General features: G+C 40.3%; 1 protein-coding gene across 3 annotated transcripts in view; it reads right to left on the bottom strand.

Annotated features, from left to right (window-relative positions):
- Positions 1-14,004, bottom strand: part of KPNB1 (karyopherin subunit beta 1) — a 178,010-nt gene that overhangs the window by 110,984 nt on the left and 53,022 nt on the right. For all 3 annotated transcript variants that reach the window (XR_011600455.1, XM_070944451.1, XM_070944450.1), the window contains exon 9: positions 744-845. Coding sequence is in view for 2 of the 3 variants with exons in the window: in XM_070944451.1 (XP_070800552.1) it covers positions 744-845 (102 nt within the window). In the remaining variant the exon portion in view is untranslated. The remainder of the gene's footprint in view (positions 1-743; positions 846-14,004) is intronic.

Below are 14,004 nucleotides of genomic sequence, written 5' to 3'. Positions count from 1 at the left end.
CAATTTAGGAGTGAATGCAATCTCTGAGTCACAGAATTACCATAGACATTTCAGAATCTTTGTGTATAAAAAAGTTATAGGTTAAACTAGAAAAAAAAAACCTGAAAATAGAACATATGTTTCTTTCTGCAGACCAGGTCATTTTAAATTTGTTCTCAACTTTTTCACAATAATGCCAGTCCTCTCCAACCTGATGCCTTCAAGTTAATTGGATTTCAATTACCTGGCTGGAAGATCAGACCAACGAATAAAATACGCTAGGAGATTAATTTTAATATAGCTGGAGGTTACCAACATGGTGAAAACTGCAGACCCTGAAACTACAGATAGTCCTTGCTTAATGACTACCCTGTTTAGTTACCAAAGTTACAACAACGCTGAGAAAATAACTTTACAACGAAGTCAATCTCCTACAACTGTTACAGCTTTCCTGCTGTCACCTGATTGAGATTCAGGCACTCTGCAGCTGGTGTTTACAACCATTGCAGTACCTTGCAGTGATGTGATCACCATTTGCGTGCTTCACAGCCAGCTTCCAAGAACCAGAGTCAATGGAGAAGCCAGCAGTGAAATCTTAAGCCACAGTCACATGATGTCTTGTTTAATAACCATGGCAGAAGTGAAATCATAAGTCTATTATTGTACATGAAGTCTTGCTTAATGACTGCATTGCTTAGCAACAGTTGCTGATCCCAAGGACTACCTGTATGTTGGAGAATGGTGCAGACATATACATTACCTACCTGTTTTGTCAAAGTTTGTGTCAGAATTGGGACTAGATACTGGAGAGCACCCTTGGCATAGAATTTACTGGTATGCTCTGGAGGCCGTCCTTGTTCTGCTGCCTAGGCAAGAAATAATAGAAATGTGTCAATTTCCAGCTAAACATGTATTTGTGCTTCTTACCTATCTAAACTGAGAGAAGTATTTACGGTTAGATTTCCTTTGAAACTCTCATGGGAATGACATTATACTGCAAGGCTGTGTGCTAATATATATTTGAATGTATGTGCAAATACATGAACAGGTAATGGATAACATAGAAAACTATTACATAAACCTGGTTAGTTATGACAATATTGCCTACGGGAGTGGATGGTGTTGTGGCGCTCCTGATAGTCTCCCCTGAACAATATAAGAATGTGATGGGGTCCCCCCTCTTCCCCCTTGTAACTGGCCTGGAAGCCCCTGAACCTCACCGGCTGGAAAAGTAGCCAGGCAATGCTCCCAAAGTCCTTTCTCACAATGGTAGATGAAATAGGCATTAAAGATGTTTGGAGAGAAAGACATTTGAAAGAAAAGCAGTATACTTTTTATTCAAATAGGCACAAGTCATGGTCCAGAATAGATATGATGTGGATGTCAACTGATTTATTAGCGAATGTACAAGATATAAGCATTGAAACAAGTATCTGGGCGGACCATAATCCGATTATAATTATATGGAAGGGACAAAGAAAGAGATTAAGATGGACATTGAATCAAACAATATTAAATGAAAGAGAGTTTCAACAATCTGTAGAGAAAGAATTAGGTTTCTTTTTTAAGGAAAACAGAAAGGAAGACACCTCATTGCAAAATGTGTGGGATACAGTTAAAGCATATATTCGAGGGTTGGCAATGACCTATTTGGGAAAAAGAAATAAAAAGAAAAGACAAACACAGAAAAAATTGGAAGAATGCAAAGAACTGGAGATGGAATTACAAAAAAATACGCAAAGCAAGATGATTAAAAACCAAATGGATCTGAAAAAACATGAAATGAACTTAATTGAAAAAGAAGACTTGGCTTATCAAATAAAGATGTCTAAACAAAACTTTTTTGAAAATGCTAATAAGCCAGGTAGATGGCTGGCATATAAAATGAAAAGGGAGAAGGAGAAAAAACTAATTAATCAACTAATAGATGAGGGAAAACAGATATGTTACCAAAATGAGGAAAAGAAAAAAGTGGTACAGAAATATTATGAGAGACTTTATGAACAAGAAACAGTATCAGAAGAGAAGATTATACAATATTTAGAAAAGTCTAATTTACCAAAAATACCAGAAGAATATAAAGAGGCTCTAGAGGGAAGAATAACGATGATGGAAGTAATAGAAAGCATCAAAAGACAGAAGAATGGCAAAACACCAGGTCCAGATGGATTACCAGCAGAATTGTATAAAACTTTCCAGGATGTGCTTAGTAATATGATGCTGGAAGTGTTTAATGACCTTTTAGTAAATGTAAAAATACCTGACTCGTGGATGGAGGCGTATATTACTCTTATACTGAAGGAGGATGCAGATTTACAACAAACTAAAAACTATAGACCGATCTCTTTGCTAAATGAGGATTATAAAATATTTGCATCAATAATGGCGAATAGACTGAAGAGGTTGTTAAATGATTTTGCACATGTAGATCAAAATGGCTTTCTACCAAAAAGACAAATTAGAGATAATATGAGAATGATTCTGAATATTTTAGAATACTATGAAGCACACCCAGAAAAAAAAATGGCATTGATGTTTTTAGATGCGCAAAAAGCTTTTGATAATGTGAATTGGAAATTTATGACAAAACAATTACAGATTATGGAATTTGGGGGGAGATTTATAAAGATGATTGAGACAATCTATAACAAGCAATTTGCAAAAATAATAATAAATGGAGATATGACTGAGAAAGTAAATATTATGAAAGGAACAAGGCAAGGATGTCCTCTAACACCATTGTTATTTGTGCTGATGTTAGAGGTGTTAAATGGAAATATAAGACAAAATGAGGAGATAAAAGGAATACAAATTAAAAAAGAAGAGTATAAATTACAATCATTTGCTGATGATTTAGTGTTTATTCTAGAGAAGCCATTAGAAGTAGGACCCAAACTGATAGAACAAATAGAGGAATATGGAAAAGTGGCAGGATTGAAAATTAATAAAGATAAAAGAAAGATATTGGTGAAAAACATCACAGAGAAACAGAAAAGGGAATTAATGGAGAATCAGATTACTAAAAAAGTAAGATATTTGGGAATACAATTAACAGCAAAATGTGTAACGATCAAAGAAGATAATTATTATAAATTGAAAGGCCAAATCGAAACAGATTTGGGAAAATTGCAACTTTCATTAATGGGAAGAATAGCAGTAATTAAGATGAATATACAGGTGAAACTCGAAAAATTAGAATATCGTGCAAAAGTTTATTTATTTCAGTAATGCAACTTAAAAGGTGAAGCTAATATATGAGATAGACTCATTACATGCAAAGCGAGATAGTTCAAGCCTTGATTTGTCATAATTTTGATGATTATGGCTTACAGCTCATGAAAACCCCAAATTCACAATCTCAGAAAATTAGAATATTACATGAAATCAATAAAACAAGGATTGTACATAGAACAATATCAGACCTCTGAAAAGTATAAGCATGCATATGTACTCAGTACTTGGTTTGGGCCCCTTTTGCATCAATTACTGCCTCAATGCGGCGTGGCATGGATGCTATCAGTCTGTGGCACTGCTGAGGTGTTATGGAAGACCAGGATGCTTCAATAGCGGCCTTCAGCTCTTCTGCATTGTTCAGTCTCATGTCTCTCATCTTTCTCTTGGCAATGCCCCATAGATTCTCTATGGGGTTCAGGTCAGGCGAGTTTGCTGGCCAATCAAGCACAGTAATCCCATGGTCATTGAACCAGGTTTTGGTACTTTTGGCAGTGTGGGCAGGTGCCAAGTCCTGCTGGAAAATGAAGTCAGCATCCCCATAAAGCTCGTCTGCGGAAGGAAGCATGAAGTGCTCCAAAATCTCCTGGTAGACGGCTGCGTTGACCCTGGACTTAATGAAGCACAGTGGACCAACACCAGCAGATGACATGGCTCCCCAAATCAACACAGACTGTGGAAACTTCACACTGGACTTCAAGCATCTTGCAGTGTGTGCCTCTCCATTCTTCTCCCAGACTCTGGGTCCTTGGTTTCCAAATGAGATGCAAAAGTTGCTCTCATCAGAAAAGATGACTTTTTTTCTTTAGCCCAGGTAAGAGGCTTCTGACGTTGTTTGTTGTTCAGGAGCGGCTTGACAAGAGGAATACGACATTTGAAGCCCATGTCCAGGATCTGTCTGTGTGTGGTGGCTCTTTTTTTCTTTTCTTTTCTTTTTTTAATTGAAAAAGTTTTTCAAATACAAATTTTCCCCCCTTTTTTCCCCCACCTCCCTAACCCCCCCTCACCCTCCCCTCCCCCCATGGCTTCTGCAAGATGAAATCCAAATTAATATCACATTATATAATACTTTACCACCCTTTTACACCACCCCCTATGTGCTAAACATTTCTTTCTAACATTATTATTATGTCCCCCGTATACTATACATTTCAAAACAGCATTCGGCTATAAAACTATATAATAGATCCTAATTTGGCATTTATTCTACTCATAATCTACCCATTTCCTCCACCCCCATACATATATCTCTTAATTCAAATCTTTTAAGTATATTAATATCTAAACATAACATCCCTTTTCCTAAACTAAGCAATCAGTAACGTTACCTATCACCTTGTACCATATCAATTTTGTTTCACCCACTTTCCTACAGGTCTACCATACATAATATATTTAATATCTTTATTCTTCTGCCTGTATCACTAAAAGATATTTCCATATATAAATAAAACCCTCAAATGACTTTAAATTCGTATTCCATATAGTATCTTCTATAATGTCTTTCAACTAGATTGTTAATTCCATCGACCATGTTACGGTAACATCAATTCCTGCTTCCAACAGTATATTCAGTATCTTCAATTACCATCTGCCCCCATCATTAATAAGTATTTCTGTATATAACCCCCCCCCGAGTGACTTTATATTTATATTCCATATGGTATCTTCTGTAATGTCTTTTGTCTAGATTATTAATTCCAACAACCACGTTAGGGTAACAGCCAGATCATCTGCATGCCCCAATTCCATAGTTCTCTTGCCTTATAGCTCAACATATACGTAATCCATTTTTCAGAGTCCAAAATAGAAAGTTCCAATCTGCTCAATCACAGGCCATCTTCCACATCCCAAAAACACCAGCACTGCAGAGATCTGTTATTCTTCTCAAAATAGTATAAGTCTGTAATTTGCCTCAGCTATATTTTCATGTATCAGCCTTCTATAAATCCCGCTTATTATATTTAATCGTCTCTTAAATAACTGGCATTAATCTGTTGGGTAAAAAAGAATTGTAGTTTAAAACTTTTTAGTTTTGTAGAACCTGCTTCTTCTTTTCTTAACTTGTTGTGGTTTAGATCTCCACCCTGGTTGTCTTTCTAGGACTTGTATATCAGCTGATTGAATTACATGCTGGTTTTTAACTTGATAAGACATCAAATCGAGATCCAAAGCCGCCTCTCTTGTATTTATAGGTGATCCAGCTATAGCCTCTGAAGGAGAATCCAAAAGCGGCTCATCCAAAAAGCCCTCTATAACTTGTCGTTTTTCCATTACCTCCATCTCCATCTGCTTGGCCTGAGTTTCAATCTCTTGTTCATTTTGCTTTTCTTTATCCCCCTCCTGTATTCCTGACACTGATGACATACGTGGAGATGTTGGGCCCATTTTAAAAACCTTGTAGTAAAATTCTTCCGCTTTTTCAACAGTGTTTAATTGATATCTTTCTCCTTGATATCTCAATATTATACCAACTGGAGCATCCCACCTAAATGGGATGTTTTGTTTCTTTAGCTCAGTCACCAAAAATCCAAAGTCCTTTCTATCTTTTAACATCTTGGACGGCAGCTCTTTATATATCCAGATCTTCATTCCATTCATTTCAAGAGTGGAGTTAAAAGACTTTTGCACAATATCATTTCTTATTCCTTTATCAGTAAAATAAATCAACACATCTCTAGGCAATTGTCTTTGCTTTGCCACCCAAGAATTTACTCTGTAGACCTTATCAATCTTACAGAATACTTCTTCAGAGCTGACCTTTAAAATCACAGCCAGAACTTCTTTCTCAAGTCCTCTCTGTTATTTTCCTGTATTCCCCTCATTCTGATCGCAAATTCCATGGATCTGAATTGCATCATTGTAACTTCATTTTCAAACCTTTGCTTTATATTATCTACATTGTAAATCTTGTGATCAGCTTCCTTTATTTTAAACTCTACTTCTGAGCTATTTTCTTGAATCATTGTCAAATCATTTTCAATTCTTTGTATTTTATTATCCAGATTATGAATCTTATAATCAGCTTCCTTCATTTTAGACTCTATTTCTAAATTGGTATCTTTATCCATCTGTACAATTACTTCTGAAAAGCTTTTCAAAGCTGTTACAATATAGCGCTTCAGGTTATCATACTTTTGTTGAACCAACTCTTTAATTTCCTGTCTAAATTTTTCAAGATTCTGGTTCATAATCTTATCATGTCTTGCCAACTCCTCCACAACAAATTCCTTTAAATCTTTAAAACCATTCTTCTGCATCTGCAAGCTCAAAAATTGCTCTTGTGATTTATAAATGGGGGAGCCCCCCCCAAGAGCTTGATTGTCTGGCTTTGTCAGTTTTAACGCCATCCTGCCACACAAACAGACTCTTTTTAAAGAAAAAGTCTTCTCTCCACACAATATCAATATCAATATGTGTGTGGTGGCTCTTGATGCACTGACTCCAGCCTCAGTCCACTCCTTGTGAAAGTCCCCAACACTTTTGAATGGCCTTTTCCTGACAATCCTCTCCAGGCTGCGGTCATCCCTGCTGCTTGTGCACCTTTTTCTCCCACACTTTTCCCTTCCACATAACTTTCTATTAATGTGCTTTGATACAGCACTTTGGGAACATCCAACTTCTTTTGCAATTACCTTTTGAGGCGTTCCCTCCTTATGGAGGGTGTCAATGATGGTTTTCTGCACAACTGTCAGGTCAGCAGTCTTTCCCATGATTGTGATTCCTACTGAACCAGACTGAGAGACCATTTAAAGGCTCAGGAACCCTTTGCAGGTGTTATGACTTAATTAGCAGATTAGAGTGGGACACTTTGAGCCTAGAATATGGAACCTTTTCACAATATTCTAATTTTCTGAGATTGTGAATTTGGGGTTTTCATGAGCTGTAAGCCATAATCATCAAAAGTATGACAAATCAAGGCTTGAACTATCTTGCTTTGCATGTAATGAGTCTATCTCATATGTTAGTTTCACCTTTTAAGTTGCATTACTGAAATAAATGAACTTTTGCACGATATTCTAATTTTTTGAGTTTCACCTGTATTACCTAGACTGCTGTTCTTATTTCAGACAATACCAATGAAATTGGAAAAGAAATATTCCGAAAACTTGAATAAAATGATATTGAAATTTATATGGCAGGTGAAAAAAGCAAGAATTAATATGAAAATGTTACAAGATGCAAGACTAAGAGGAGGATTTGGATTACCAAACTGGGAACTATATTATCAAGCAGCAGCATTATCTTGGATAAAAGAATGGATTGTGTTGAGAAATACAAGACTATTAACTTTAGAGGGGCATGATCTACAACTGGGTTGGCACGCTTTTTTATGGTATGGAAAGAACAAGATGCATAGCTATTTTCAAAGGCACTATGTGAGAAATGCATTATTACTAGTATGGGAAAAAATTAGAGAGAAACATTATTTGAAAATACCAACATGGCTTTCAACAATGGAAGCATTTGTACATCCAAATCTTATTAAGATGAGAAATATTATAAGATATAAAGACATGTTATCAGCAACAGGGGAATTGAAAACGAAACAATTAGATGAACAAGGGATTGAAATGGAGTGGTATACTCAGCTGCAAATACAATCAAGATATGAAAAAGATGCAAAGCTATATGGTTTTTACTTGGAAATGACAGTATTGGATGAGATACTCACAGGAACTGAGGAAAAAATGATTAGGAAATTGTATAGTTATTTACTTGAAGTGAAGTTAGAAGAACAACAAGTCAAAGAAACAATGATAGCATGGGCAAAAATTTTGGATATACGATTGAGTTAGATAAATGGCAGCAACTATGGGAAAAAAATTATAAATTAACAATGGCCACAGCATATAAAGAGAACCTATATAAAATGTTTTATAGATGGCACATGCCACCAGAAAGATTGGCAAAAATGTTTAAAGATAAATCAGCTAAATGTTGGAAATGTCATCAGATGCCGGGATCATATTATCATATGTGGTGGACATGTCCAGAAGCGAGAAACTATTGGGCAAAGATTAGAATATGGCTAGAGAAAATGATACAGCAACATATTGACTTAAAACCAGAATTGTTCCTGTTGGGTATTCTTTCAGAGAAGTATAGTAAAGAACACACATATTTGATAATACATGTAATAACGGCGGTGAGAATTGTATTTGCACAAAATTGGAAAGCAGAAAAAATTAAGAAAATATCAGAATGTGCAGAAATGAATAGGTTGACATTGGCAATTAAAGGGAAAGAAGAGTCGGAGTATTATAACATATGGGGAAAATTTTATCAATGGATAGAAAATGAGTATAGACAATAAACATGGTAAAGATAAGAACTTTGGGATGATTAAGTTGTAGTATATTAAAATTAAATGAAAAAGGAAAGACAAATGTATGTATTATGATAAATTATGAAGATGAGGGCACAAAAATGTTATACCCAGATGACACATGGATTAATAATGTACAGGAATGTAAGAAGATATATAATTATAAAGTAAAAAGGAAATTTGAAATGAAGTATGTGAATAGAAATCGGGGCTGCTCAAATACCATCTCAGATTGAATTGAAAAAGGAAACAACAAGGGAGTGGAAAAGTGGAGAGGAGTAGAGAGGGGGAAGGAGAAGAGTTGGGAGGTGAGAAGAGAAGAAAAGAAGAACGGGAAAAGGAGGGGAAGAAAGAAGGGGGAAAGGAGGAGAGAGGGTAAGAAAGGGAGAAAGAAGAGAGGAGAGGGGAAGGAGGAGAGGAAGTAGAAAAGGGAAGGAGAAGAGGAATGAGGAAAGTAGAAAGAGACAGAAGAGAAGAGAGAAGGGAAGAAAAGGAAAGGTTGTATTAAAATAAAGGAAGGAGATGGCAGAAGAGCAAACTCGAACAACTAATTAGCAAATGGAAGTTAAAGAATAAGATGAATGAATAATGATTAATGATGGACAAAAGACTGTACATTTGAATATGTTGATAAAAAATAAAAATAAAAAACTTTTATAAAAAAAAAAGTAGCCAGGCAACAAGCGGCAGCAAATTAAAGCACAGCTGCTCAGCGCTGGTGAATTTTGACTAGTAACTGATGCTGCTAGCTGGTGCATTCGGCTCAGCTGATCAGTGGCTCAAAGAATCAGCTGTTTGCTGGCTCATTTGCGGTGACGACACTGAGCGATGATGGTAAGAGTGGGGCAAGCAAGGACAGAGCTGGGACCAAGGCTGGAGCAGTGACTGCCCTAGAGATATGCGGAGACACCCCGTGGGCTTGCGGCCAGGGCTCTCCATACTTCTATTCAAGCCTTGCTTGCTGGGGAAACAACTTCGAGTATGGCTGCTAGGTTGTGGTGAGAGCCAGTTACGAACAGCAGCCTCAGCACCTGGCCCAGCTATTTGGTGGTGTTTAGGCCCAGCGGTCTGGCAGTTATTCGGCAGCAGCTGCTCTTTGGAGCCATCCCTGAACCCCCATATGTACCCTTCTGGCAGAGCAAATGGCAGCAGTTTGGGATGCAACCAAGTTGGATGTGGGATTGAGGCGACAGACATCAAAGCTAGGATGGCAGCTGGCCCTGGAGTCACCAAGAGACATCCTATGGCAGAGCCAAAGAAGCCGTGTCCATTGCCCAGGGGCCCTTGTGAGGGGTATTGGAAAGACTTGGGGAGACTGGGGAGTTCCTGCTGTACTTCCGGTGGCGTCGGAGGCGAGGACTGCGAGCTCTGCGGCCCCGCTCCGAGCTCTCCCCGCCGGAGGACTCCAAAAAGAGCCATAGCCACCCTGTAGGGGTGGTGAAGCAAAGGGGGGCGCCTTGCAGGTCAAGGAGAGCTGCATCTCTCCTCCCTGACTTGGAAAATCCCCCTCATCCGAAGAGCAGCGGCAGTTAACATGGTTGCCAGAAAGCTGGGGACAGCCAGAACACCTAAGAAAGTGCAGGAGCGAAGAGAATAGTGAACAGAGATTGTTTCTGGGTGAGATGATTCTTCTTTTACTTAAAAATTAACCCCAAGGAAAAGAAAAAATCTGTGATAAGAGACTCTAAAAAGATGATTGTTTAAGCTGTGAAAATAAACACTTCTGAGATTTATGTTGAAAAGCAAATCGAGAGTGCCATCTACTGACGAAAAGAAAAATGACTCCTAGACTCCTGGAAACTTAGAGGAGGAAAAGAATATCCGGTGGAGGGCTGTGACTTTTAACTATTTATTGTCTTACATTTACCAGAGGTGGAAATAAGAAAGACACTTTATAAAAGAAACTCTGGGAAACCAGAATAAAAGACTAAACTTACAGAGCAGATTTAAAGAACTTGGAAAACAGCTTGGACTATTAGAATATGGAGTAACGTTAGAACTGGCCCATTTAAATAAAAGACTTTGTTTTGAAATAAATGGCTTTTGATTGGAATTAATATCTGCTGGAAAAAAGGCAGCATGGAAATTTGAGAGGAAAGTGCCATCCACTAATGATTGGAAACCTAGAATTTTGAACTCTTCTTGAAATAGATTGAAACTTTTACTGTTTAATGTACCTATATCGCTGTCATGACTAGAGTTGAAGGAACAGCTGTGGAAATGAGAGGACTTTTTAATGAGATGACTCCATTGTTCCATAATATTATGGATTTAATTGATGGTATAGAAAATGGTGAGAAATGGTGATGGTGAGAAAATGGAAAACATTCTGCAAAGAACAATGAACAAAGATCAAACTGCCCATGAACTGGTGGAAGCAACAGAAAGTCTAGATGAAATGGATTACTCAAGCCAGCAAACTGGACACGAACAGGGAAAAAATATGGATCAGGAAAACCAGCAAATGAAGCAACAGCTCGACGAAGAGGAAGACCAGATAAATGGCAAGCAAAAGGAGCGGAGCGAACAAATGGATTGGTCACATCAACAACTAAAATCAAGGACTGGAGCAAAAAATAGGCCTGACAAACCAGCTGATAAAGGGAGAAAGACCAAAGAAAATAAAACAGACAAATTGACAATTGGGAGAGACAGGAAGATACCTTTGGTAAGGAGATTGGGACATGGGCGGACATTTGGGAGAATTGGCAGTGTAAGATTGTACTGGGAGAAAGGTTTAGATCGAACAAGAAAGATATAGATGAAGATAGAGACAAAGATGAGGAGTGTGGGAGGTGAATTAAAAAATGGATAAGAATTGAAGCACTAAAGAGAAGAGATGATGGATAGGAATAATTGCCCTTTAAATATTAAAGTAGCCTGATTGTAAGCTGAAAGAGGCAGAAATAAAATTAGATAGGGGAAATATTAGAATATAATTTTGATAGAATGAATAAAAATAAGAGATAGAAAGATTAGAAATTTACACGTTAGGCATTTTTTAATGTATGTTTAAATAATATGATTACTTAAATTTGATAAATGTGATAAGAGATTACTAACTTTGTTAGCGTGAATTGGCTTAATATGAATGATACCCAGAACCAACTCTGTCCACACACAAGATGGATGTATATTTTTTTAAAAAAAGAATAAAAAATATATTAAAAAAAAAGAAAGACTCGGGGAGACTGGGTCACACAAGAGTGAGACTGAGGGCTGAAAGTATGTGGGAGTCCACTCCTAGGGTGAGAGCCTGGAGTGGCTGGTGTGCCTGTGTAGTTGCTTGTAGCCCCGCACCCAGAGTAAGAGCTGGGTGGAGGGTTTTTGATGAGTGGGACTCCCCCCGGCTGGCCAGTGAGAGGGACCAGGTTGGGACAGAGCATAGTGTTTCTGGGGAGGGATTGGAAAGGGGGGGGAGCTGTTGGTGCTGACAGCCTAAGCCAGGGGTTGGCAACCCGCGGCTCCAGAGCTGCATGTGGCTCTTTTATCCCTCTGCTGCAGAGAGAAGCAGCCGGGGCTGATTCTCCGGCACCTCATCTCTTGCTGGGTCTCACGGGCACTTCTTCCAGCCCTTGTTTGTGCTGGGCGCGCCTCAGTCACTTGGGAGACGCGTGACCTGCTCTCTGCCCTGAGACACAGGCCCGCCACAGCCGATGCTGCTGCTGTTGCCGCCTCCATGGCCTGGCTGCTGCTCTTGCAGCGCCTTGCGCAGCAGAGTGAAATTTAGCGTGCTTCACAATGGGGGAGACGGGGTTCCCTCCTCCTCCCGGAGCCCATTACGATGCGGAGCCACAATGTGACCCTGCCCCACTCGCCCCTGGCAACAGCAGCGGCATCAGCTGCAGCGCAGGGTGGGCCAGTGTCACGGGGCAGAGAGCAGGAGTAGCTGCCCGTTTCCTGCTGCAGTCTGTCGGGCAGTGAGACCCAGCTAGAGATGAGGCGCTGAAGAATCAGAGACAGGGATAAGAGACACAGAGAGAAAGAGACACAGAGACAGACAGACACACAGAGAGAAACACAGAAAAGGGTGAACAACACACCCGAGGCCGGGTGTGGCAAGAGGTGGCTGGGAGGGGAGGGGTGAGGCGTGGCAAATAATTTAACAACCTGTTTTCTGCCCTAATGACTGGCTGGGTAGGCGTGGCTGGGGGGGTGTCATGTGGCTGGGTGGGAGTGATGTCGAGTTGGCCACACCCACCCAGTCACACCGGTTGTTAAAATTATTGGCTCCCAGTGTTTTCTTTTCTGTGGGAACCGTGTCCAAACAGCTCTCTTAGTGTTTAAGGTTGCAGACCCTTGGCCAAAGCTATAGTGCCATGGGGGCTTCCTCCCTCATCAATCCCCCCAGGATTTATGAGAGTATGGATGAGAGTGACTGGAGGGGGATGGCAGAGCCACTGGGCTCTTCAAGAAGGGGGTCAGGGGGAGGGAGAATGACCACTTTAGGGGGTGTAGGGCATCAGGGTAGTGACAGGCATGGGATGCTATGGGAGCCGGGGGCAGGCCGTTACAGGGGGAGATACCCCCAATGCGTAATATCAGTGTTGCATTCCAGGCTCCCTGAGCTCACTCCCACTTCCTGGACAGCATACCCTCAGAGGCCCTGAGGTTCGGCTGCTGCTGCTGAATCTCAGGTTGGTTAACAACAAGGTTTCCCTAATTCAATATCTCATTGAGAAGCAAGCTGACCTAGTATACATCACTGAGACTTGGCTGACTCCAGAAGGAGGGAGCACTCTCAGAGATGTGTCCAGGCACCAGCCAAGACCCCAAGGGCGGGTAAGTGGGGTGGTTATTGGAAAGTGTCTTTTGGCCTTCAGGGTCCTTGCTCCTTAAGTTCCTGGTTGCAAGACCCTGTTTCTCAAGATGGGCTCACCGGATCAATTGGGATGGTTGCTAGTATACCAGCCTCCCTGCCGTGTGGCAATATCCCTGCCTGGGCTGCTGGAGGCCATCTCGGGATTGGCAGTGGAGTTTCCCAGACTTATGGTTCTGGGGGGACTTCAACCTGCCATCCCTGGGTTTGGCCTTGAAAGCAGCCCAGGAGTTCATGACCATGGTGGCCATGGGCCTATCCCAGATCATCATGTGCCCGACTTGGGACAGTGGTCACAGACCAGACATGATCTTCTTGTCAGATCAATGGCAATGTGATCTTGTGGGGGATGTAAGATTATCCCCCTTGTCATGGTCAGATTACGCCCTGGTGTCTCAGACTCTATTATGCCATGCCCCTCTCCACAGGGTGGCCAGACCCATTCAGTTGGTCTGCCCCCGGCAACTGATGAACCCTAATAGGTTCCAGAGGGACCTGGGAGATATCCTGGGGGCTTCGCTGCATGGCACTGCCAAAGTCTTGGTAACAACCTGGAATCTGAGGGCGGCTGAAGCTTTGGACAGGATCGTGCCTGTGCAGCCTCTCTTGACCCATTGCTTCAGACACCCCATGGTTCAAGGAGGTG

Source organism: Pituophis catenifer, unplaced genomic scaffold (assembly GCF_029215685.1).
Source record: "Pituophis catenifer annectens isolate HBS135680 unplaced genomic scaffold, rPitCat1.0.hap2 SCAF_5, whole genome shotgun sequence".
Taxonomy (NCBI): domain Eukaryota; kingdom Metazoa; phylum Chordata; class Lepidosauria; order Squamata; family Colubridae; genus Pituophis; species Pituophis catenifer.
Note: the sequence above shows the minus strand (reverse complement) of the source record. Positions and strands in the feature narration are given on the sequence as shown.